General features: G+C 45.0%; 2 protein-coding genes across 4 annotated transcripts in view; one reads left to right on the top strand and one right to left on the bottom strand.

Moving 5' to 3' along the window:
* The window catches only part of Hspa12a (heat shock protein family A (Hsp70) member 12A), a 148,024-nt gene extending 136,558 nt beyond the window's left edge, over positions 1 to 11,466 (bottom strand). Inside the window, exon 1 of the mRNA XM_059255859.1 lies at positions 11,278 to 11,466. Within this exon, the coding sequence (XP_059111842.1) occupies positions 11,278 to 11,280 (3 nt within the window). The 5' untranslated portion in view covers positions 11,281 to 11,466. The remainder of the gene's footprint in view (positions 1 to 11,277) is intronic.
* The window catches only part of Eno4 (enolase 4), a 32,107-nt gene continuing 17,863 nt past the window's right edge, over positions 11,203 to 25,446 (top strand). For 2 of the 3 annotated variants that reach the window (XM_059255876.1, XM_059255868.1), the window contains exons 1-3: positions 11,203 to 11,443; positions 13,344 to 13,472; positions 14,898 to 15,088. In XM_059255876.1, coding sequence (XP_059111859.1) covers positions 11,279 to 11,443; positions 13,344 to 13,472; positions 14,898 to 15,088 — 485 coding nt within the window. In that variant the 5' untranslated portion in view covers positions 11,203 to 11,278. Of the gene's footprint in view, positions 11,444 to 11,539; positions 11,953 to 13,343; positions 13,473 to 14,897; positions 15,089 to 25,446 lie in introns of those variants that run through there. The other variant, XM_059255872.1, reaches the window with a different exon arrangement.

Here is a 25,446-nt window from a genome sequence, read left to right as displayed (position 1 = left end):
AGGTAGGGAGGCGGGCAATAGCTGAGGGAGTGCAGTCATTGTCTTAAAGGGCCAGTGACATTGTGTGGCACCACCACAGGGCCTGCGGCTCTGGGACCTGCTAATGAGATGGAACCTCTCCCCCCACTCTCTCTTTCTCTCTTTAATGATTTAACTTGATCGCTTTGGTTCCTTTCTGGAAAGGGAATTGCTCCATTGATCATATAAAGTAATCGTCTGTAAGACATTGCAGTGCAGAAGCGCCACTCCTTCCCTGGCTGAAAATGTCACAGCAATTGAAAAGCTCTTAGCCCAGTGCAAGAATGAGGTGGCTGAAGAGAATGGTCTTCGCATATGACCCCAAGTACTCCTGTGTTCCTAGAGTTTGGAGACGTGACCCGAGAGGTTTAAGAGGGAGAATGTCCCTCCTGTGGCTGGCCAGGATTTTTGCATAAGACTCTGAGAGACTGACCAAACATATTTAAGAAACAAAACCCAAACATCCTTAACCCTAAAATTAGATATAGTCAGAGAAATTATCTTCTTAATGACTCACGATATTTTTTTCTTAGAATCCTGTTTTCAAAGGGCACCCGCAGGTGCAGCATGATTTAGGAGGGAAGAGACAGCACCTTCTGAGTGAGGGCAGGGGCCCTGGTTTGGGAAGGAAGAATGGATGCTCTAATTGTCAGGGTTTACTGATGTTTCTGACTTGTCACTTGGCGGCAGCAGTGCCACGCTGTGGGGAAGGGGACCACACACTTGAGGAGTTTTCATAAACAGCTTTATTAAATAAGCATTGCCTTGCCGAGAAGCGGGAGTAATTCACTGGGGGGGGGGGGGGCGTGGAGGGGCTGTATGCATGGACCTCCCGGCTAAATAAGCAGGAAACTTGTTAGTGATCTTTCCCTTTACTCTGACAGGTGAAAGTCCAGGTTTGTGTACAAACAAGAGGGGTGCTTGTTTCCAGCACCGCTGGCTAGAAGTGCTGCTCCTGATGTGTCCTCTGCGAACAAAGCTCGGGTGAATCACCGCCAAGCACTGCCGGGTCCTTTGCATCCCGTGAGCTAAGACAGTAGACATGATCATTACTGCACTTCTTTAAAAGGCAGAACACCTGCTGGCTTGCTGACAGAGAAGACCACTTACAAGTTCAAATCTGAAAAATGCAGAGGATGCTGCATGCCAGAGCCAGTGAAAGGTCACTGCACAGGTGCCCTCACTCTATGTAAGTGCAGGATATGCGTCATTTGGAATTTAAAGACTTGGGGGTTCAGATTGTAAAATCTCATGTTGTTAGAACACAGAAGACAGATGCTCAATCAGGAAGTCATATGCACTACACCACATTACACCACACATATTAAAATACATATTTCCCCTTATCTACTTATCCAAGAAAGAAAATAAAACGTGGGAAAGTGTTCTTTAAAGTTAAGCCTATTAAGGAAATTTGATCCTTAACTATGAAGAATTAGGTTGGAAGCCATTAAATGAACCTTAAAGTTTATTTATATTTATATTTAAAAAGCATTTTAGAGCTGGGTGTGGTGGTGTGCACCTTGAATCCCAGCACTTGACAGGAGCAAACAGGTGGATCTCTGAGTTGGAAACCAGCTTCACATAGTGAAATCCAGGCCAGCTAGAACTATATAGTGAGACTCTATCTCAAACAATATCTTATACTTTTGTCAGTAAAATGAGACAATTAATTAGATACATAATCAGATTATTAATCTAGAACTACATAAAATATGCATATGCTCAGAAGTTCTGTCTGGCTCTAAGACTGTTAGCTCAAAAACACAAAGACTGACCATGTTGAGAAATAGCTGAGTGATAAAGAGTCTCACGGTTGCTTCCTGAAGCTTTGCCTATAAAACAGTGGTCTGGACAGGAAAGTAGGTTGAGGCTAGCCCCTGATGCCAAGAACAGGGGAACATGAATACTTGGGGCAGAAACCCAATCCCCATAATCAAAGAGTAGGACAGAATGCAGGCTCATGGTAGTGACCAGACTGCAGGCTTGTCTGTCCAGGTGGGAGGGAGCCAGGTAGGGGGTGAGGGTAGCCAGCCTATGCCAGGGCTCAGGCTGCCTGTGTCATCTGTATGAACTTCAGAGTGTGTGTGTGTGTCGGGGGCGGGGGGGGGGGGTGTGATGTGGTTATACCATGTTTCCGGAGGGAATAAAAAAAGACTACCTGATGAAGAACAAGCCCAAAGGAACAAAATGTCAAATCTGCTAGTAAGTAGCCACAGGACAGCTGCCATCTCTTCTGTGCTCTCTCTGCTCTGTGCATGATGGGAATCCTGGAGTCCAGACCAAGTCCTGCTTTACAGCTCACTCCTAGTGAGGATCTCCCTAGCATGTTTTAAACGACCCGACTCATGAGGTATAAATTAATCTTCAGCTAAGTACATCCGAACTTCATATTCAACAAACTTTGTAAAACTGCTGGGTGTGTGCTTAAAAGTTAATAAATGCATTTTAAAATGTTGCCTTGTTCCTACATGCATGCTCATCTAATTGGGTAAAAGCACACAGAGTGATGAGAACCACACCCCAGGCTCATCTGCAGCTGGTTTGAGTAGTTATTCCCAGGGTTAAAATCCAGACTTGTGGTAAAAGTCACAGCTCAACCTGAGCTTTTTAATTTACTTGTAAGTCTACACATTTGTATTTGTTACTGACATGTATCTCAGGCACTAGAATTTACCAAAAGCATGTGGTCAGATTCTTTTTACTTGTTCAAAAAGCTAACCTCGGGCCGATGGGTATGGCATTTGCTGAAATGTGTGTTTAGCATATAAGGTCATGTGTCTAGTTCCAGTTAGACAGTGACCTGCTTGAATGTCACTTTACAGCACCCAAGTCAGTGCAGAATCACAGGCTACGGGAAGAAAGCGCCATGCTGGGCCTTTGTGGAATGCAAGAGGGCATGCTCAGTGAACGTTTGGATCAGTGTGGATGGTGAATCAGACAAGACTGTGGCCACAGGAGCTGACTTCCGTCCCTCCAACAAAAATCTCTTCTGCAGTTTCTCTTCTGGAAGCCAGAAAGCCTGACTAACCCCAGGAATTTCCTGTTCTGTCCTTTTCAGTTTGATACAAATCCCAACCTCCTTCCTCCAATACGGATTATTTTAAAATGTCCAATTGAAATGGACACACACTTGTAGTTATCAACACCAATGAGACTGAATCCCAGGAATAACTCACAAATGCCTACCACAAGCTATAGATGACACAGGGTGGCACCAGCAGTAAAATCCCTTGTCTACGTTTAGGGAGCACAGTGTGCCTGTCATAAATAGAATGAAGGACAGACCAACCCAAATGTGGCATCAGCCTTAACCCAGAGGGGTCAAGTGTGTGTGACACAGCCAGGGTCTGTTGGTACCAAGAAGGACACCAATGTTTTTCTTGACATTGGGGCTTGAACAAGAGTGTATAAAGTTCTGGGGTAACCCCAATGAGTCTGAGTCAAACCCAGACAGCATTCATAAGGGAAGGGGAACATGAAAACACACACACACACATACACAAACGATTCTTGGTCCCTCAAACGGGAACTCTGCTTTTAAAATTCTAGGGATAGAAAACTTCGTTAGTAGCGCAGGGAGCTTAGGTTAGCTCTCAGGGCCCCCTTGACATTCCTGGTCCTGTGAGCTCATTCTATGCCCTTTCCTTTTCGTTCTCCTTGCATTTAAGAGCTGAGTGCAGGTGCTTGGTTGTGAACGTTGAGAATGACATTTCAGTTTTTCACCCTCACTGAATGTTTCCTCTTGAAGGATTAATGAAAGCCCTATTTTTCTGCGTAAATAATCCTTATCACTACTCCTACAATATTATCCCCACATCCTCTGCTAGCATGTAATTCAATGTATTATATTAAATTGGGAGCGGAAATTTAACCTAGTGTATTACCTCTACTCTGAAAAGCGCACAGTGCTCCAGTGATCATCCACCTATGACTGGCATATTTGAAAAACAATATTAAATCACTACTGAGAAATTTGCCTCAAATGATTTCATTCACTTAAAGGTCCTAGAATTCACTTCCCCAAATTACAATTTTTGAAGAATAATTCCTGCTCTGCATTTGTGACTACCATTTTTTTTTTTAATACTGCAAAGACTAAAATTCTTAATGTGTTAAACAGGACAATACAAAGACAAGTCCAGCCAGAGAGATAAAAGAGCAAGGATGGCAAACCTAGGACCGCTACACGGTCAGCTATAAATGCAAAAACGTAAGGCCCAAACTTCTGACAACCGAATGCTCTCTGTCTCCCAAGCTTCAGCATCACTACCAGACTCCGAGCCAGGCTCCCGGCAATCAAGTGATAAATTGAAGACAGTCTTCTGATTTTGCTAATAAGAAACAGATTATTCCTCTTAAGCAGATTAAAATACAACTTCGGGGAAGCTGAAATCCCCTTTAGTCAGGTTCTTAAGTTTAATTACAAAAGTCAAACAACTTATTAACTCTCTCTCAATAACAAAATTGATAAGGCAAAGAACTCCAGGGGCCGGGAAGATGGGAAGGTCTAAACCTCAATTCCTTTCAACAGTGTTAGAGAATATATTTTTTGGGGGGTTGCCACAATGTGATAAGAACACTTGGGAGGCTGGAGAGAGCACTTCATGCTCATGCTGCAGACCCAAGTTCAGTTCCTAGCGCGCACACTGGGTGGTTCACAACTGCCTGTAACTCCAGCTCCAGGGGATCCAATGTCCTTTACTGGCCTCCTCAGGCACCAGCACACATAATTAAACAGTAAACAAGAAAACAAATACCCACCCAACAGGCCTCTTAACTGGCAACCTTTCTCTTTCCTCTTTGCTGCCCGCTACGTGGGAAACATATAGGACAACACACTCTTCACTCAAAATAAAAGCAATTACCTTATTTTGCTATTTGTATCAAGAAAATCGCAGATGAGAAAAATCTAGCTTTGTAGAACATTTTCTCAGCATTCCTTGGCTTTTATTAGACCTGTCCTTATGCCACAAAATACCTTCAAGCTGGATTTACGCCCATAAAGCTTTTAAAATTACAATCTATTTTAAAATGGCAAACTAGGTTGCTTAGAGAATCGCTTTGGCCTGGTCTTTCCCTCTTCTCTTCATGTTCCAAACTCGCTGGATAATTGCCTCACTTCTGTAGAGAAACTGCTTGTCTAATTCCTGAAAAATACCAATTAAACTGCCAGCATAGCATCTCCAGTGTTGTGTCCGTGGGTCTTCGGTGTCAGAGGCCCTTGAATACGTGACCGGAAGGCTGCATCTGAAACAGCTCTGGAGGGCGCCCGCTCTGAACATTCACACTTCAGCTCCGGCTTAAGCGTTCTGCTTTGCCAGAAAGCGAGAGAGAAATATCACATCAACTTTATAATGCTGCACAAGTGCTAAAGGTTATGACAAAAGTGACGATTTTCCAGGAGACTAATCACTTTCAAAGGTCACTAATATTGTTTTAAAAGGAAGGGGTCTCCTTTCTATTCAATCTAGATTTCTGTACAGAGCTGAAGAAAGGTTTTCAATAGAGCAGCACAAAACCACGGCAAACGCTGCACTTACCCTTCCCCTGGTGTCTTTGGCAAGAACATCAGTTTGTATTTGTGAGGTATAAAAGGGGAAGTCTACATGGATTTCTGTCTAACCTCACAGCAAAACTAGGAAATTAAAAATACTAATCAATGAGGAAATGGATTCAGAAGGTATGTGAATTGTAGAAGGTCACAGTTGAGGCCATGAGTTCTGATTCCAGAGCTTCTGGGCTTTCTTGATTGCATCTGTTTCCTTCAATCATTCTTGGAGGAAACCTCAGTCCTTCTCATTCCTGCCTGACTCAGAGCAGTGCTTCTTAACCCTGGCTGTAACTGAGTATTTTAAAAATACTTCTGCATGAGTCTCATACATGAGTATGATTTAGACCTGGAGAATGTTTAAATTTAGACCTGGGGAAGGGCATAATTAGCATTTTCCAACATGCCTCTTTCGAGTGTTTAAATTCTAATGGTGCTTAGACAAGTAGAATCTACAGGTGGCTCCAGTGTGATAGTCAAAACAGGAACTAGTCATCGAGAGAGCTAGAAGATTTACCCTGTGTCTTCGAAGACTTCAATGTGAGTTATTCATCTGACTGTGCCATGGAGGGGGCACTGAAGACCAGCAAGAGCTACCATGAGAGAACAGAACCTATGGTAATGGGAATGGTGCATGATGGGAAAGGAATGGGTACCAGAGTCAGTAAGACCTGCATTCAGGTTTCACTCCTGCTCTGCAGGAACTGTGTGAACTCTGGCCAGTCACCTATATTTCGACATTGGTTTGCAAACTCAAGAGGGTTGATGTCTGGAGCTGCTGCTGGGAGTTTTGTTGTTACTACTGTAGTGATAATGACTCCTGCCAGGGCGCATTGGTAAATAAAAATAAAATTCGAGAAGCTTTTTTATTAGTCAATCATTCCTACCTTACTTAGCATTCGTTTTCAGGTGTTTATAGTTTGGCAACCCTACTTCTCAGCTTTGACAACCAAGGGAGGAAGGTGTTACTCCTCCCATTTTCCATGCATTGTCTCTAGTTTCTAGGAGTCTGTGATTAAAGACACCTGCAGTCACGTTCATTCGTTCCCTGTGAAAATGATTTTCAACACAGATGTCAAATGCAGGAAAAAAGAATTAACAAGCACTTGATAGCAGCCCCCAAGTTGCATCTAAACAATCACTCTTGAACATTAAAGTCGTGGCAAATAGGTTCTGATCTAAATAGAGGTGTTGGATAGGACAGAGAAGTAAAAATGAACAAATACATTTGTCTTCATCCTCATCAATCTATGAAATGACTGACATGGGCTAGAGATTTCTTTTTTGAAATGCAAAATGAAAAGCGTTTCATTTCCACTATGAAAGGTCTCCAACTAGCAGGTTGAGACAAGTGGATGCATCTCTAATATTTTCTCTTGAATCACAACTACAGAGTAGAAGGGGTCTAGGAGGAAAACAGCCTCACTGGTTCTCAAATCGAGGTCTCCAGGAGGCCCATGAACTCTATGCAAGAGGCTCCCAGTTCTAAATATACACCAAGCACATCCCCATGAGAGTAAAGGCTTAGCTGTGCAGTCTCTTTTGTATGTGCAAATCATCTACAAGTGAATTATAAAGGCCTATGAAAGCACTGCTGTGTTTACAGCTACGATTACCTGTGGGGCAGTCGAGCACTCCATTGGTGTTGTTATTATCATTAAAAGGGTGTCTATAACTGGGTAGTGGTGGTGTACACCTTTAATCTCAGCACTCCAGAGGCAGAGGCAGGGGGATCTCTGTGAGTTTAAGGCTAGTTTGGTCTACATAGTGAGTTCTAAGACAGCCAAGGCTACACAGAGAAACTCTTATCTCAACAAACCAAAAAAAAAGGAAAGGGGGGGTGTCTTCATACTCAAAAGGGTTAGAAAACACTCATCAATTCAATCCAGACCTCTGTGTACTGAGAGGCAAATCTCGGATCCCAATACAGGTGTTCTCATTTCAAAACTGCTCTTGCCTCCCATTCTACACGTAGATCCTGTGACATCCACAGTGCTGGTGTATGCATGCTCTCTCTAGTACCACATCCTCTTCCTAAAGGGTGGGCACAGTCCCATCCTGTCTCTGTGTATGACAGGCACCTTCACCATCTCTGAGCTTCTCCTTCTGCACGGTACCTTCTCTTCTCTCCCACCCCCAACTCTCCAGCTTGGTATTTTTAGGATTAACCTCACACCAACTTCTTTCATGTTCTGATGCTGTAGAAGAGTCCTTAGACATTTAGTCTCATTAGAAATGGAAAAAGAATCACCAATATATTGTAACAAAGTTGTGAAGTTTGTACACAATTTGCATACATCTGGTTATATTTTTTTGCAAACTCCCAATGTTCCCAATGTTTACTTGTGGAAAATAAAATTGCAGTATTAATAAATGATCTTTTGACTGGAAGCTGGCCACACGGACAGGCTGTTAATAAGTGTCGAGTGTAGGAAGTTTCCAGGTCTCTGGTTTCAGTGTACTGACGACTCATGATAGCGAGGGCAGCTGAGATGCCATCAGAACTTCAGTGCCCTGGAACAGTACCTGGCCCGTGGCAAACAGTCAAGAAATCTTTGTCAGCTGAATGGAGGAAGCAGACAGACAAGGACTTATGCTTCTGACTTCACTCAGATTCATTTTAGAGGAGATGGAGTCTAAGCAACTAAGTTACTAATAACCCCTTCTTAGTAGTCAATCCTTCTCTGGGCTTTGACTTAAATACTCTTCCCTCCAACATACTGTAATTTTCAGTCATAAAAGTAATTCATTTGAAGAAAATTAGATCCTACTAATACATAAAGAGAAAAGTGTCCAGGGAACCACTGCCCGAGTACAGCATGACTACCATCCCTTCAGATTGTCCTGTGTGTGCACAGGCACACACACTTGGTACATCACCAAGCCTCTCCCCTGGCCTTTGGGATGGTTGCTCTAAGTTCATTTTGTCTGTTTCCTCTTATGGCTCCTGCCCTCCTCCTGTGTCCTCAATCTGCTCCTTCTGCAGCACTTAGCTCCTATTTCAAGAGGACTGTGTCCCACTTCCCTCCTGCCACATCTCCATTCTCCAAGTTGTTATACTATGAAGACATCTTCTAGCTGTGTCTTCAGACTTCCCTTTTTCTCCAGGATTCCCAAACTCAAGGCCAGCAGGTGTAGAGCCCAGGGCACGTGTCGCTCTAAGTCCAGGCCATAACGTATCCTACTCTTGCATTTTGTTGATTTGGTTTTTGGAGACAGGGTTTCTCTGTGTAGCCCTGGCTGTCCTAGAACCCACTCTGTAGACCAGGCTGGCCTTGAACTCAGAGTTCTGCCCGCCTTTGTCTCCTTAGTGCTGAGATTAAAGGCCTTGTGCCACCACCAATATCCTACTCTTGAAAACTTTATACTACTCTCAAGTCGTCTTTGGTTCTCCAACCTCCATCCTATCACCTAAGAAAGTTCATCCTTTCTCTACATTCTTTCTCATCTATCTTTTCCCAATGGCAACTTTACTGTTTAACCCTTCTACATCATTCTCTACCTGGATTTACGCTTTTTGTAGAATCAAACATGCGTCACTCTTGCCACTGTGGCCAGCCAACCACTTCTATCTTTCCCAGCCTATATTTTTAGAAATGCCCCACTCTTGCAGAATGGTATTCTAAGCCTCTAACAACTTTTCTGCAGGGTAAGTTTCTATCCTTGTTTCTCACTTCTGAAACAGAGTAATTATTATTCACCCAACTCTAAAACATTTGTCAGTTAAGTATTTATTGGTGGTTTTTATGTGCAAAATCTATCCACTCATCCAATAGCTATTTGCTGAACATCTAATCTATCAGAGAGTGTACTGATGCTGTGGATGCAGTATTGAATAAGACGTGCAAACCCTGATCTCATGAAACATAGAGGCCAGTGGGTTAGAGAGGGAAGAACCCATTACATAGTGGTCCCAACCCAAATACTTCCATTAAAATATTAAATGAGGGCTGTGGATATAGCTCAGCTGGTAGAGTGCTTGCCTGGCATGTGAGAAGGCTGGGGTTCTATCCTCAGCACCAAATTAACCAGGCATGGTAGCTCACAGCTGTAATCCCAGAACTCAGGAGGTAGAAGACAGACCAGAAGTTCAAGGTCATCCTCCACTACATAGCCAGTTTCAGGCCATCCTAGGATTCATAAAACCAAGTCTCCAATTAAAAAGAAAGAAAGAAAAGAAAAAAAATTAAATGGAGTCTGGAAATACAGTTAGTTCAGTTGCTGCATCTAGGTGGTAAGCCCAGAGAACTAAGCTGAGCAGAGGAAGAATGAAAAGAAAGCCAAAAGGGTCAGCTCTGAGGGATGAGGGATGAGATTTGTGGTCCAGGATTCAAGTGGGCAAGGAGTTCAGAAAAAAGAACAGGCTCCTGGGGGCGAGAATGTAAAGCACAGGACCCACACAGCCCAGGACGGGGGAAGGAGGTGCCTTCAACTGGAGGTGGGTGGCTATGAGGAAAGGCACACAGAAGCATGAAAGCAACACTGTGGACTCATTTTATATAAGGATCCTCTTAAAACCCAGCTGTCAGCAGCCGGCTCTGCAGTGGACAGGAAGATGACTCAGCCTCTGCTGCCACCATCAAAGGACTTGCAGCCAGCCAGGAGGGTGGGTCAAGTGTGTGATGATCCATCACACCACAGAAAGGGATTCGATCTCAAAGAGACACAAGAGAGACAGAAAGAAGAACAAAACAAACAAACAAACAAAAAAGACCGCTTGGGGAGTCCAGGGAGGGGAGGGGAGGTGCCGGTCTGGGTTATGTAACAGTACTTACAAAATCATGTATTTTATTCACATACATCCAACAGTACATCTATGGAAAATAACTGTCCCCAAATGCCTCTTCACTCTCAGGGTTACTTTAAGTGATTGCAAGCAGACAGAGCAGGTAAGATTACGTTTTCCAGATGAGCAATGCAGGCACAGAACTTTTAAGCAACCTGCTTTCTGTTGGGAACATAAAACAGGCAACGGTAAAACAGGAGCACCCTGTCCCTGTCTGTCTCGGCCCCCTCCTGCACCACCCAAGTGTCTAGTACACAGTAAGTTCTATCATTGCGTACGATACCTGACTCTCACAGGAGCCCTCTGCACAGACCATGACCCAAGGACCTTCTCAAGCGCTGCTTCCGCATCACCCTCCACCCCCACCCTGGGTCTCTCCAAAACATCATCTGCCTACATTGAGTTTTCCTCGCAGAGATTTCACCCTCAGTAATCTCCCCCGGAAGGGTGTGCAAAGCTGTTTCTGAGCGGATCACGAGGCGTGCAGCAAGCACACTGCATGGGTTGGAATGGATACATTTCTAGGACCTCCACGGCTCAGGAAGGGCACCCTGGGCTCTTGCATCCCTCTCCCTGGTAACTGGAACAGTCGGGGAGCACCTGTCCCCAGCTGAAAGTAGCGGGCACCGCTCCCTAGCTTCTGCAAAATGAACTCAAACCATCATTAAATGCTTCCTCATCTGGAAAACTGTCGGAGAACCAGTGAGCAATGAGGTTGGGAGAGCACTGAGAACGAAGCGCGGGGAAAAGACGAAGCGCGCATGGGACAAGGAGAGATCCCGAGCGGAAAGCAAAGGTTCTTTCCACGGAGGGCAGGAAGCCTCGCGAGATCTAGGGGTCGGGATCTCGTTGCGTTGCCTAGCGACAAAAGGACGCTGGCGGGCCCCCTGGCGAAACCCCGCTGAAGCCCTGAGTCTCCTACCATGGGGGAAGAAGGCGGCGGCCGCAGCTGTGGGATCACTAGGGACCTGCAGAAGCTGAAGCAGCAGGCGATGGCGTACTACCAGGAGAACGACGTCCCGCGCAGGCTGGAGGAGCTGCTCAACTCCACCTTCTACCTCCAGCCTGCAGACGTCTACGGGCACCTGGTAGGGACCTGCGGCGAGCTCCCTCCTCCCCCGCCCCTCTCCCCGCCGGCCCACGCTGCGGCAGCGCGCTGCGCTTGCGCCGTGGAGTCGCGCCTGCGCGCTGCTGGGGCCGGGGGACTCTGCCCGCTGCTCCGTGACAGCGGGGAGGCTGAGGACAGGGAAACTGGGACTGGCTGCCCGCAGGGACCGAAAGTTGAGGCGCGAAGGCCGAAGCGAGAGTCGAGAAGACACTGGGCGGCCCTGTAGCTGGGAACTGTCCCGAGCCTGCGAGCTTCTTACCGATCCAAGGAGCCCGCCCGCCTTCGGTTTTCTAAAACCCAGACCTGACGCCAAACTCACCTGGCTGCTGTCAGCGACAGGGACTGGGCTGTGATGTAGCCGCAGCCCACCCGGGAGCCTCATTGCATTGGCTTCCACTGCCACCGAATTTCTCAGATTCCAAGCTTATGCACCAGGGTTTGCATGCCTCATACACCTTTCTTTGGCTAGGTACCCAACTTCACGAGCCAGTGAGTACCTAAACTGCAGATTTCATCGGAGGCCCCTTTTCCACTTGGCTCTGGGTTTAGCGTCCTTGAGCTCTCCTAGGGCGCGTCCTTGTACTGTAATCCTTTGAGTTGGCTGATGAGCTATTGCTGAGAGGGGAGCCCTGTGCAAAGAGACTGGCTTGGGGGAGGCAGTTAGGGTACCACTCTTTGTTCTCTCAGTCTCTAGAAACTCTCTGCAAGGTTAAAACAAGACAATAAAAACCGATTCCCCCTTTCTAAAAACAAACAAACAACAACAACAATTTGTGCCTCGGGTACTTAAGTGACCTCCCCACAGGGGACACTGAGTGACAGTGGTCCATCATTTGTGAAGTGGGTGAGTGAAGGCTTGATAAGGATTTCAGTCTCTGAGGTCTCTTGCTAAAGGAACTGTTAACATTGTCTAGTCCCAATTTAAAAGAACCCCAAACCCTGTCCCACAGGTCTTTAGTGTGCAAGGCTAGAAACTTGCACTTTTGTCTCCACGTGTAAGGCTCCCCCACCCCCAGTCTGCTAGCAGCTGGGCACTGGTTTGTACAGCTCTCTGGAATCTCCCATACCTTGGTTAGGGACCGCCTCAGTTTGCTTTCTATTGCTTTTCTACAACGTTCTGACCAAAAGCAACGTAGGGAGGAGAGTGTTTATTTGGCTCACATTTCCATGTCACAGTCCATCACTGAACGAAGTCTGAGCAGGAATTGAAGAAGAGGCCATGGAGAAATGCAGCTTACTGGTTTGCTACCCATGGCTTGCGCAGCCCGCTTTCTTATACCAACCAGGTCAACCTGCCCAGGGATGGTACTGCCCATAGGGAGCTGAACCCTGGCACATCAATCTTGGATCCCTTCCAAATGCTCTGCCACTTAAGACAAATTGCAATTACTAAGATTCCCAAGAGGCCTCTTTTAGTGAGGTAGCATTGTGTTCGTCGGCTGATGGTAGGTGAGACTGTCGTCTTTTGCTGTTAAAAAGCCAGATGCCTGCTTGGTTGTGGGGATGCATGAGGAGGATAAAATCATCCCCCTTCAGATTTCTTAAATCTGAATGTATCGCGGCATTGTAGAGACCAACTTCCCTAACTTGGGAAGAAGTATCAGGGAGTTAGTTGACTTGCTATAGAAAGGCCTGCTAAAGAGGGACACAAGGCCTGTGGGTTAAGATGGGTCTCTGCATTCCTGATGAGAGGTGAGAATATAACACACTGCCCCGTGTGGGGGGACTCAGCATGAGCTGTTCCAGCAGAGGTGTAGGGCTAATCCAGATCCGGGAAGGACACACATAGAGAAGTTTTGTAGGATAGAGTCAATGTGCCTGGCTGTGTAAGATAAATTCAATACAGTTTTCTGATTTTTGATTTTATGTGTGTGTTGAAGGCAAACTACTTTTCTAAACTTGCAAAGCCTCCCTCTATATGCAAAATAGTGGGGAAAATCATCCTGGATGGAATGGGACTCCCTACTCTACAGGTGGAAATCTCCTGCACCATTCAAAATTTCCCCAAGGTATGAAGCAGTTCACATTTTCTCTTTAATGTATCCTACCCATTTCTGTACTTATTAGCAAGAATTACCTAAACTGCAAAAACTTAGTGTTTTGGAATTCAATATTTGTGAAGCAGATCCACATACATATGCTGTTTATTCATGGGTACTCATATAAGCTCGGATTGTAGAATCAACAATGCAGTGTGTTTTATGTATCAGTGTGACTTTGATAAAAGACATGGCATGCTAACCTGAAAACAATCCCAGGGGGAAAAAGGAAATGAAATGAAAATACCTTTAATATTCGGACATTATGATGCAATACATTCTATAAATCTACATTTGGGTTTACGTGTTTGAGATGTGTAGAATAATGATTTAAGTAAAGAAAACAATTTGTATAAATAATATTAACAGCTGGATGTAGTGGCACACCCCTGCGATTCCAGCACTCGGCAGGTGGAGCCAGGAGGATCAGTAGTTCAAGGCTATCTGCTGTTATACATAGTGAGTTCAAGGCTAGCCTGGGCTACTTGATACTGTAAGGACTGGTACTGGCTCAGGACGCCCCAAGAACAAGGTCTCAGCACAAAGGAGAGTTCTTTGTTCCAGAAAGACAAAGGACAGGGAATAAGAGACAAAGACAGGAGTAGAGGACAAGGGAGAGCGGGGAGAGATATTTGTCCCAGAGTGGGAAAAAGGACTACCTCTGGATAGAGGAGATAGACATAGCCCGTTGTCAAATGGCGGTTTATAAATGTAAAAAGGGGAAACCAGTGTTAGGATGAGGTGTTTAATTGGGCATGCTAATCAGGTGAGCCCAAAGGGGCTTTTGACTGATGGACTTAAATACTTTGATAGCTGGACCTTGTTAATTAGCCTCAGGAGGAGGTGGCCAAATAAAGGAAGAGACCTTGGTGGCTAGCTTTAGGAATGTAATCTAGCGGTTTGGGGCAAGGCAAAGGGAATGGGAGAGAAGGGTAAGGCCTGCCAGAACCATGTTTGCCATGCTCCAGCAGGCTAGAGTCCCTTCATTGATTCTATCTCAAGAAAATAAAAGTAAATTTAAAAATTAAAAACAATTTAACTGTTTAATTCATGTTGTTACCTATTTTTTATAAATAAAATTGCCACAGCCTGTGAGAGGAGAATAATAAGATTAAATCTGTAGCTCATTTTTGGAGAGGTAGTGTTAGGAAAAATTCAGTGTGGGGATTTTATACCAGCATTTTAACAAGAGAATAATTTGAAATGTTTCATGAAGTCAAGTTTCTTAATGTTTCTTAATGTTTCAACGGATATGCAAATATAGCCAAAATTATGTATTGTTTTCCCCCTTGAAGTTGATGATAAGCTACCACTAATGTTAAACGCTAGATTAGTTCAATTTCCCATCTCCTGAGAGAGGCAGAGAAAACATGCAACATGTTCTGTCCTTGTCAGTACATCTGTTCCGTGGTGATACCTGCTCACTTTGAAGTCTCCGAGAATGCTTTGCCAGAGGTAGTGGATGCCGAGGAGGCAGAAAGGCACCAGGCAGTGAACGCGGCTCTGCAGTGGGTCAATGAATCCATCACGGAGGAGCTGTGGGGTCTGAACCCCTCCAACCAGGCAGAGGTGGACCACAGGCTCAGGTAACAGCTTCCCACTTCAAAATAGTGACGGCCAGGTATAACCGCCTGGCTCACCTCTTTACACGGAGACCTGCCATAAAAGGCCCTGTGGAGCAGGGTTCTTAGATGTGTATCATTTACAATCCTGTTTTACACAAGGAATTTAAAAATTGTTGGTGTGTGCACGTGTGCATACACATGTGCACATGCACTAAAGGCCAGCGTTCAACACCAACGATCTTCCTGTCACTCTCCACCTCGTATTTTGAGACAAGGGATCCCTTACCTGGAACTCACCTATTCAGCTAGATTGGCTGGCCAGTAAGCCCCCTTTGTTTCTGCCTGCCCAGTGCTAAACTGACAAGCTTGTATCACCATTCCTGGCGTTTTACATGGGTTCTGGAGATTGAGCTTAGGTTCTTCATTCTTGCATGGCCAGCACTCACTATGCTGTCTCCCCACTCCAAGAAATTTTTATGCATAGATATATAAAATTGATATATAGATCAAACATACTAATATACTAATATTATACAAACATTGTATACAAGCAAAATTTGTATATAAACATACAAATATACTAATAAAAATAAGCTTATTTAAAATGATTCTTTGGTATATAATTTTACGATTCATTAAGGACTAAGGCAAATTTGCACACTAATGAGATGGACGTGTTTATTTACTTTGACATTTATAATTGAATCTCAGCTGAATATTTGATACTGCAGAACACAGAGCACCTTCAACTTTTTTCAGAGTTGATCAGTATTTTTATTTATTCATTTTGTATGTGTGTGCATGAGTGTGTGCGTGTGACCATAGCAGCGCACTTGTAGAGGTCAGATGACAGCTTGCTGGGGTGCGTGCTCTCCTTCCAGGGGTCAAACTTAGGTTACCAGGCTTGGAGGCAAGTGCTCTTGCCTGCTGAGCCATTTTGCCAGCCCCAGAGTTGATCAATATTTGATTTTATAATAGTCAAAGCTGAGTATACGGCTTTGCAGAAGTACACAGAATACACAATTCAAATGGCAGAATTATGTTTATAACCATATCAGAAATAGTTGGAAATTCTATCCTAATCCCAAGCTGAAATTCATTTAACAACATTTTTTACTTTTAAAATCTTTTAAAGTTTTATTTATTTTCATTTATATGTATGAATGTTTTGCTTACATGTATGTATGTGTACCACAAGTATGCCTGGTACCCAGAGACACCAGAAAAAGGTCATTGGATCTCCAGAACTGGGGTCATAGGTGGGCTGTGAGCCACTGTGTTGGTTCTCAACTTTCCTAATGCTGCCACCCTAATATAAGAATATTATATATGTATATATATTATTCTTAGATACAGATATATATATTCTTCTTAGATACAGAATATAAGAACTAATATAGTTCTTCATGTTGTGGTGACTCCCAGCCATAAAATTATTTTTGTTGCTACTTCATAACTATAATTTTGCTACAGTTATGAAGTTACATGTAAATATCTGTGTTTTCTAATGGTCTTAGGCAACCCCAGTGAAAGAATGGCTCTACACCCCCAGAGGGGATTGTGACCCACAGGTTGAGAACCACTGGTGTAGGTGGTAGGAACTCTACTGGGTCCTCTAGAAGAGAACTCTCTTAACTGACAAGCATCTCCTAGCCCTCTCACTTGACAACCTTTTTATGAAACTTAAGCCAGCAATTGAAGCAGCAATTTTAAAAATCAAACATTCTAACAGTACAACCCAAAGACACACTGCAATATTTACCTGCTGGGGAAGATAATAAATGTTTTTGTTTTACATAATTAAACCATGATGTTTCTATAAGATCAAGAAGCTTACATATACAACAAAATACTACAATTTGTAATGTACTGTAGTCTTAAACCTGAGGTGTTTCAGGCTGGTTCGTTGGTGTTGTGTGGCAGTGCAGAGTACACATTTGTGTTCAGACCCAAAGTCACACGATGCAACAAGGGTGAGCTGTACTGCCCCAAACCCCTCAGATTGATTATGTGTTTGATTTGGAATTAATTTTCACTAATAACATGTTCAGAAACCTTTTACTGTTACCAAATAGTTTGCAATCCTTAGCATTTGTTTACATGATCCCTTGGGAAGTTTTGACCCACAGAATAAGAAGCTGGACTGTAGACTGTAGAACTGGGGAAACAGTTTCCGAAGCAAGTTAAAGCAGCAGAGGTTCCCTGAAGTCTGACTTTCTCCTGTTAATACGCTCTCCTGTGTAAGGTAGGGCCAGCCAGTCTCTTCTGCTCAGAACTCAGGATAAAGATCAGGTTACAGAGAACTTCCTTTCCCTGTGTTTGAGGTCAACTTTGAGCCCTTCAGAGGGTTCCCTGTGGACACGGGGCTGTTGCTTACATTCTGCCCTCCAGCCACAACCAAGTCTTAGACCTTTAGCCCTTCAGATTTTTTAACTCTTAAAATCAGAGAACCAAGTCGGGCTAAGTAAGGGTTACTCAGTGCCACACCAAGTAATGGGTTAGAATTACCTTTCTGTTACGCAGGTGGAAGGCTTCAATGCCCTTAGCCAGGCAAAGGTCAACTGCAGCCTCTTTTCTAAGTTTTACTACTTAACCATGAGCAATGCCATGTTGTTTTTTTGCCTCAGAGTTGGTTGATGAAACATACCTTCATAAAACAAAACAAAAACAAGCAGAAAAACTTTGAAAGGCATTTTTTTTTTTTTTTTTTTTTTGGCTTCTTGAGTTAAAATGAGACCCCTTTACTACTTTACTTCTGTGGTTGTTTTTTTTTTTTTTTTTTTTTGCCACAGCTTCTACTACTTTATCGCATCCTTTCTTCTGGAGATTTTCCTCCCAAACCTCCTCTCTGAACTGGTTTGTGTAGTTTTTGAAATTAGACAGGCATCTACAAACAGGCATCTTCTTTTGTCCAAACTATGGGCCATGGTGGATAAAGGCAATCTTTTGCATGGCAAGACAATATCAGGGTTGTGGTGGTATTGTTTTCCCCAAAAATATTGTGCACTCTAATAAACTTATCTGGGGTCAGAGAACAGGACAGCCACAATATTAAACACAGAGGATAGGCAGTGGTAGCACACACCTTTAATCCTAGCATTCCAGAGACAGAAATCCATGTGTTCAAGGATACAGCCAGGCATGGTGACACATGCCTTTAATCCTAAGAAGTGAGCCTTTAATCCCAGGGAGTGATGGCAGATAGCAGAAAGGTATATAAGGTGTGAAGACCAGGAACTAGAAGCTTTTGGCTGGTTAAGCATTCAGGCTTTCGAGCAGCAGTTCAGCTGAGAACCATTGGGATGAGGACACAGAAGCTTCCAGTCTGAGGAAACAGGATCAGCTGAGGAACTGGTGAGGTGAGGTAGCTGTGGCTTGTTCTGCTTCTCTGATCCTCCAGCATTCACCACAATAACTGGCCTCAGGTTTGATTTTATTAATAAGAACCTTTTAAGATTCGTGCTACACAGGGTGTTTCTTCTGATAAGGGTGTCTTTTATTTCCCCTGTCAAGATGTTCTTAGGTTCTGTTTGCATAGGCTGAAAACAAAACTGTTAGCCATAGGACAACCATGATACAAATTTAAACAGCAAGAACACAAAGTTATGTTAGACAGTCAAACCTTAGAAAGTTTGATTTTTAATGGTCCTTTTTCAGTCACTTTCCACCTCTGGGGGTTGGACTCCTCTTCTATGGGTTCCTCGGGTACCTTCTTGAGGTGTGAGTGATGAATCCAGGGAGAAATACCAGTGACTTAACCGCAATAGGCATCTGGAGAATCACAATGTAAGGTCCTTTCCATCTAGGTTCAAGCCAGTCAGTTTTGAAGCAGCAGACTAATACAGCATCTCCAGGCTGGAACAGTGATCAGGTGGGCAGTACCCAACAGGTTGAGCAGCCTGGACCTGAGGGAGAATCTTATCCAAAGTTAATTGCAATCTTTTTAAGGATTCAGAGATTGGAGTGGGGCAATCTGATAACAGTCCAGCATGTTTCTGAAGGATCATGGGAGGTGGTTGCCTGTAGACTACATCATATGGGGTCAACTTTTCTTGGTAGGGGGTACATTAGACCCTGAGAAGGGCATAAGGTAAAAGGTCAGTTACCACCAGTTTCAAGAGTATATTTAGTTAAAACCTCCTTTAAAGCTCTATTCATTCTCTCTATTTTTCCTGAGCTCTGAGGATGATACATACAACAAAGTTTCTGATTTATGTTAAGAGCCTTAGAGAGCAATTGAGACAACTGGGCTGTGAAGGCTGGGCCATTGTCAGACACCAGAGATATGGGGAGGTGTAGATGAACGGTCTTTTAAAATAAGAAACACAGAGCCGACTGCAGAGTTAAAAAGCCCAAGAGGTCAGAGCAATAGCTAAGAGCTAAAAACCTTACCCTTCACTGCTGCTGCTGTCCTCTTCAGCCAGAGAACTACTTCCTGTGTGTCTGTCTTCTTATAGACTTCCTGTTCTGCCTTCTCATTGGTTGTAAACTCAACCACATGACCTCCTCGTCACTGCCCATCTATACAGACCTCCAGATTTTCTATGGTTGGTATTGAGATTAAAGGTGTGTGTCTCCATGCTGGTGGTATCCTTGAACACACAAATCACTGTCATGTGATCAGGATTAAGGGTGTGTGCTACCACTGCCAGACTTCTGCTATGGCTTGCTATTAGCTCTGATCCCCAGGCAACTTTATTTATTAACATACAAATAAAATCACATTTCAGTACAAATAAAATATCACCATAGGGAGGCCATTTCCATTATTAATTTTTTAGCTACCACTTGGGCCATTTCTGTTCAGGATGGAAAGGCCTATACCCAGCCTGTGGTGGTATCAACAAAGACCAGCAGATGTTTGTAACCATACAGTCCTGGCTTGACTTCAGTGAAGTCCATTTCCCAAAATTCACCAGGTACTGTCCATTGAATCCATTGGCCTGGGAGAAGCATGTCCTTCTTTGCATTTACCTGGGCACAGGTCAGGCAGCGGGCTGAAATGACCTGAAGTTTTTCTCGGTGTCCAGGTAGCCAGATGTGAGGGAAGATGAGTTCTGAGATTTTCTTAGGTGATAAGTGCATGGCATGATGCAAGACAGCCAGTTTTGGCCAGTACCTTTGGCATGCAGATTCTCCCATCAGGCAAGATCCACCTTCTGTTGTGGCTCTCCTGAGCTCCCAAGTTAGAATATGACTCGATCTCTTCTGGATCATACTCAGGAACATCTCCATCGAGGCAGAGTAAGGACTCAGGGACAACAGGCAGTTCCAGAACAGTCTGGGGTTTGGGTTCCCTGAGAGCAGCCTCTTACCCTGAGTTTGGGGGCTTTTGTCTTTGGGGTGTCCTGGCCAGTGAATAGTGAGTGGTCAGTTCAGTTGGCAGCCAGATGGCCTCTAGCAAGTGGACAATTTCATGTTTATTTGTAATAGTCTTTCCTTCTGAGGTGAATAAGACCCTCTGTTTATATATCTGTCCATGAACGTGAACTGTGGCAAAAGCATATCAACTGTCTATGTAGATGTTCACCTTTTTTCTTTCAGCCCATCTTAAAGCCTATGTCAGAGCAATCATTTCTGCTCTCTGGGCAGATGTGCCCCTGGGCAAGACTTGTGCCCAAATGACCTCTTTCAGGCCTGTGACCACCGCTGCCCTTGCATACCCGGTTCCTTCTTGAATGAAGCTGCTGCCATTGGTATAGCGATCTGCATCTCTGATAGTGAGAAGAGCTTCTGTCAGGCCAGGTCGCATGCCTTGGATGACATCAGCATCTCTAGGCAGTCGTGGATGGGCACCTCAGGATCATCAGGTGGTGGAATTAATGGCCAATGATTTACCAAAAGTCAGTCTGTTCGTACTTAAAAGAAGGGCTTGGTACTGGGTCAGACAGGCATTAGACATCCACCGATTGGTGGCATCTCTCAGCAGGGCTTCTATGGTATGTGGAGCTGTTGCAGTTAGAATCCGTTCCAAAGTGAGTTTGTCAGCCCCTCTTACAAGAATTGCAGTGGCTTCGATGGCTCTTATGCAAGAGGGCCACCCAGAGGCTACAGGATCCAATCTCTTTGAGATGGAAGCTATTGGCCTTTTCCAGGGACCCAGAGTCTGAGTCAGGACCCCCATGGCAATGGCCTTTCTTTCATGGGTGTACAGATGAAAGGGCTTGGAGATATCAGGGAGAGTTAATGTGGGGGCTGTTATCAGTGCCTCTTTTAAGTTCTTAAAGGCCTGTGCATGTTCCTCAGTTCGTTCCAAAGGAATGTTGCCCCTGCCATAGCAGAGTACAAGGGTTTGACAATTTCAGCAAACCCAGGTATCCAAAGATGGCAGTGTCCAACAGCTCCTAGAAATTCCCGAACTTGTTTCCTGGTGGTTGGAGTTGGGATTTGCAGTATGACTGCTATGCGGGCCTGGGACAACAGTCTTTTCCTTCTCTCAGCTCATATTCCAAGTGAGTAACCTAAGGTGAGCAAATTTGGGCTTTCATTTCAGAATCTCTATAACCTAACTGGGCTAGAGTTTCCAAAAGGCCTCTGGTGGCCTTCAAACAGTCCTCCTCATCCAATAATAAACCATCTACATTGAAACAAGGTTACCTCGGGGTACTTACTATGTAAGAGACGTGAATTCTGGGTGACTTACTATGTAAGAGACGTGAATCCTGGGTGAGTGCTTCATCGAAGACAGTGGAGAGTCCCTTGAACCCTTGAGGCACTCTGGTCCAGGTTAGTTGTCCTGATATCCCCAGTTCAGGGTCAGCCCATTCACATGTGAAGATGGGCTGACATAATTTTGACAGAGGGATGGAGAAGAATGCATCTTTTAAGTCCAATACAGTGTATACTTTATGCTCTGGTGGTAATAAACTGAGCAAAGTATAGGGATTTGGAACAGTTGGGTAAATGCCTTCTTTCTACCCTTTTGTTCACTTCCCTCAAGTCTCATAGTGGTCTAAAGTCTCAAGTTCCAGGCTTTTGGAAAGGCAACAAGGGGGTATTTCAGGCTGACTGGTGAGGAATAAGTATGCCTGCTTCAAGGAGGCGCCTGATGTGAATCTCAGTCCCATCCCTGGCTTCTGTACTGATGGGTACTGCTTGACCCGAATGGGCACTGCCCCAGATGTTAGTTGCACTCTGATGGGAGGCACATGTTTTGCCAGGAGGATTGCTCTCTGCCCAAACTGTAGGAATTTCCTGGATCAGCAACTTTTTCCATTCCCCTTTCAGGGAATAGGTTGGATTTTGGAGGATAAGCTATTTCTCACTTATTGGGCAGGTTATACTTAAAGCTGCTGTGGGATGGTCTGTATGTCAAGTGTGTTGCTGATTGGTCAGTAAATAAATCACTGATTGGCCATTGGCTAGGCAGGAAGTATAGGCGGGACAAGGAAAAGAATTCTGGGAAGTGGAAGGCTGGGAGAGAGACACTGCCAGCCGCCATGAGGACAAGGAAGATGTAAGGTACCGGTAAGCCATGAGCCATGTGGCAAAGTAAAGATTAATAGAAATGGGCTAAATATAAGAGGGAGAGCTAGACAATGATAGGCCTGAGCTAATGGCCAAGCAGTTTAAATAATGTAAGAGTTTGTGTGTTTATTTTATAAGTGGGCTCTGGGACTGGCGGGACTTGGTGGCGGGAGCTGGAGCCTCCCAGTTGTAACCTAGGAGAGTCTCCTGAGAAGGATATTGTTACCTGGAGCTTGTTCAAGAGGTCCTGCCCAGTAAAGGGTAGGGGCATTCAGGAATAACAATAAAAGAATGAGTCACAGTTCCTTGTGCTAGGTTAACAGTCCAGTTGTCCATTTGTATTCTTTGACATCCCCTGTTGTCCCCTGTACTTCCATTGTTTGTTGGTATGGGGTCCCAGGGACTTCTGCAATACTGAATGAGTAGCCCCCGTGTCCACCAGAAATTTTACAGGTTGGCCCCCTATGGTGACAGTTACCATAGGCTCCTGGGGGCCTAGTTGGAAGGAGCCTCACCCTCGCTGTCCTCTGTATCTCGGCTTGGCTTGGGCTTGAGGGGGACTGCCTGTTTCTGGCATGGACATTCACTTTTCCAATGACCCATTTCTTTGCAGTAGGCACGTCGGTCCTTTTGTAAAGGTCTCCTCCTTTTATCATGGCGTGTATGGGCAGAGTTGAAAGTGGCCTAGGTTTGTAGTACAGCCGCAGGGGCATGCCTCTCTTCTTCATCAGAAGATCTTCTTGGCTGTTTCTGCCGCCCAGCACCTTCAGGGCTATTTCTAATAGTTCTGACCGTTCTTTCCTGAAAACCCATCCACCTTTTCTATCTTCCTACATATGTCAGGGGCTGGCTGGGTAACAAAGGCCAGGTTAATCGCCTTGAGATTTGCCAAGTCCTCTGAGTCTATTTATAACTGATAGATGTCAGGAGGCACTCCAGGAAAGCTGAAAGTGACTCATCTGGGCCCTGTTTCACATTTGTTACCGTAGATTAGTGGACTTTCTGGTTGCCCATTTCATCTTTTCCAGAAGAACCTGGTGGTATTCACTGAGTGACCTCCTACCTCTCTCTCTGTTCCATTGGGGTCTCCTTCTTGGCAGAGTGTGGCTAATCACCTCTACCCTCTGGCCGTCAGCCACTGAAGCTATTCTGGGGAGCGCTTCAGTTGCTCTTGTGAGAATCCATTCCCCTTCTTCAGTAGCAAAGAGGGTACAGAGAATCTGCTGGCAGTTGTTCCATGTGGGGAGATGATTGAAAAAGATAGAATCAATTAGAGAAATGATGGAATCATCAGGCTAGTGCTGAAAGGGGGGTTCTGGTTCTTCCAGTTGTAGAGATCTGTGGTGGAGAAAGGGGCACACAGGTAGCAAGTGTCAGGAAATGGCCATAGGGAAACAGGAACTGAAGGAGGAGCCACCCCAGAACCAGAATCAGAGGAGTTGGGAGGACGGTGTGGGGAGGGGAAAAGACAGTGGGAGGTAGGGAAGAGCTGGGGTGTGGGGAAGATAGGCCAAGGTAGGGAAAAACTAGATGGTGGAGTGGGTCAGGTGCAGATGGAGGCAGAGTGGGGCCTTGGTAGTGGGGACTGGGGTGGCAGAGGTGGAGGCTGAAGTGAGGGGAAGAGAAGAGGGTGAAGATGGTTGTTCAGAAGGAGGCGGGTTCTTCCTCCTTTGAGTCCTGAGAGTCCCGAGAACAGTCTTTAGAGGGGGCTTGTTGGTCTCTGCTACAGGCCTTTGAAGGGTCCATCTGCCGACAGCCAGAGTGCTGTGGGATGGTCTGTATGTCAAATGTGTTGCTGATTGGTCAATAAATAAATCACTGATTGGCCAGTGGCCAGGCAGGAAGTATAGGCGGGACTAACAGAGAGGAGAATTGAGAGAACAGGAAGCTGGGTGAGGGAGACACTGCCAGCCGCCATCAGGACAAGGAAGATGTAAAGTACCGGTAAGCCACAAGCCATGTGGCAAGGTATAGATTTATAGAAATGGATTAATTTAAACTGTAAGAACAGTTAGCAAGAAGCCTGCCACGGCCATACAGTTTGTAACCAGTATAAGTCTCTGTGTTTACTTGGTCCGGTCTGAGAGGCTGTGGGACTGGCGGGTGAGAGAGATTTGTCCTGACTGTGGGCCAGGCAGGAAAACTCTAGCTACAGCCAGAGCTTGGCCACCTTACTCATTGTGGATTATCAGAGGGTGGTTTGGAAACTGCTTCAGCCCAAGGCAAGATGTACCCAGGCTTACTGAGGGTGACATTAACCTCTGCCCAGGCCGTCTGAGAATCAAAAGTACCCTGGGAGGGCCAGTCAACCCCAATGTGGGCCATTCAGTGTCACAGAACATTGGAGGAGACATTTGTTGATAGGATAATCATAATCCTCCTTAACTATAGCAAGGTAAAGTTTTTTTTGTTTTTTGTTTTTTTTTTTATCAGAAGTCTTTAGAACACAGGTTAGAGGGCTGTTAGGCTTGCTAGTCTTATTACCCACACTGTCCGATAGTTCAGTCACCCCAAGTCCAAAATAAACCAATTAACAGGGAAAGTACAAGAGGCAGAAAGAGGACAGTAAAAATGAAGCCAGAGACAAGACCAGACCTACAAACAACAAACCAAGAACCTCAGGTCTAGCTTTTTGCCCTGAACAGGAGAATATTGGGGTCCCATCCAACCCTCTCCTCATCCCAGATAGGGACCCACAAAACAGGACCAGACCATGATGCACCAGGAGGCCGCCATGGATGCTTGCTGCCTTTCTCAGCATGAAAGTTCAACCTGATAGTTGGTGAACTGAAGGCGGCCTTGGAGCCTTGGAACATCTCAAAACACATGCCTGCTGAGGCAGCCCCCCAGGCCCCTGGAGTTCCAGAGCCAAGGTCCAGGTTTAGAATTTGGGTGGGTGGTCTGAATCTCAC

This window comes from Peromyscus eremicus, chromosome 1, assembly GCF_949786415.1.
Source record: "Peromyscus eremicus chromosome 1, PerEre_H2_v1, whole genome shotgun sequence".
NCBI classification, from domain to species: domain Eukaryota; kingdom Metazoa; phylum Chordata; class Mammalia; order Rodentia; family Cricetidae; genus Peromyscus; species Peromyscus eremicus.
This window is presented reverse-complemented; position numbering and strand designations above follow the sequence as displayed.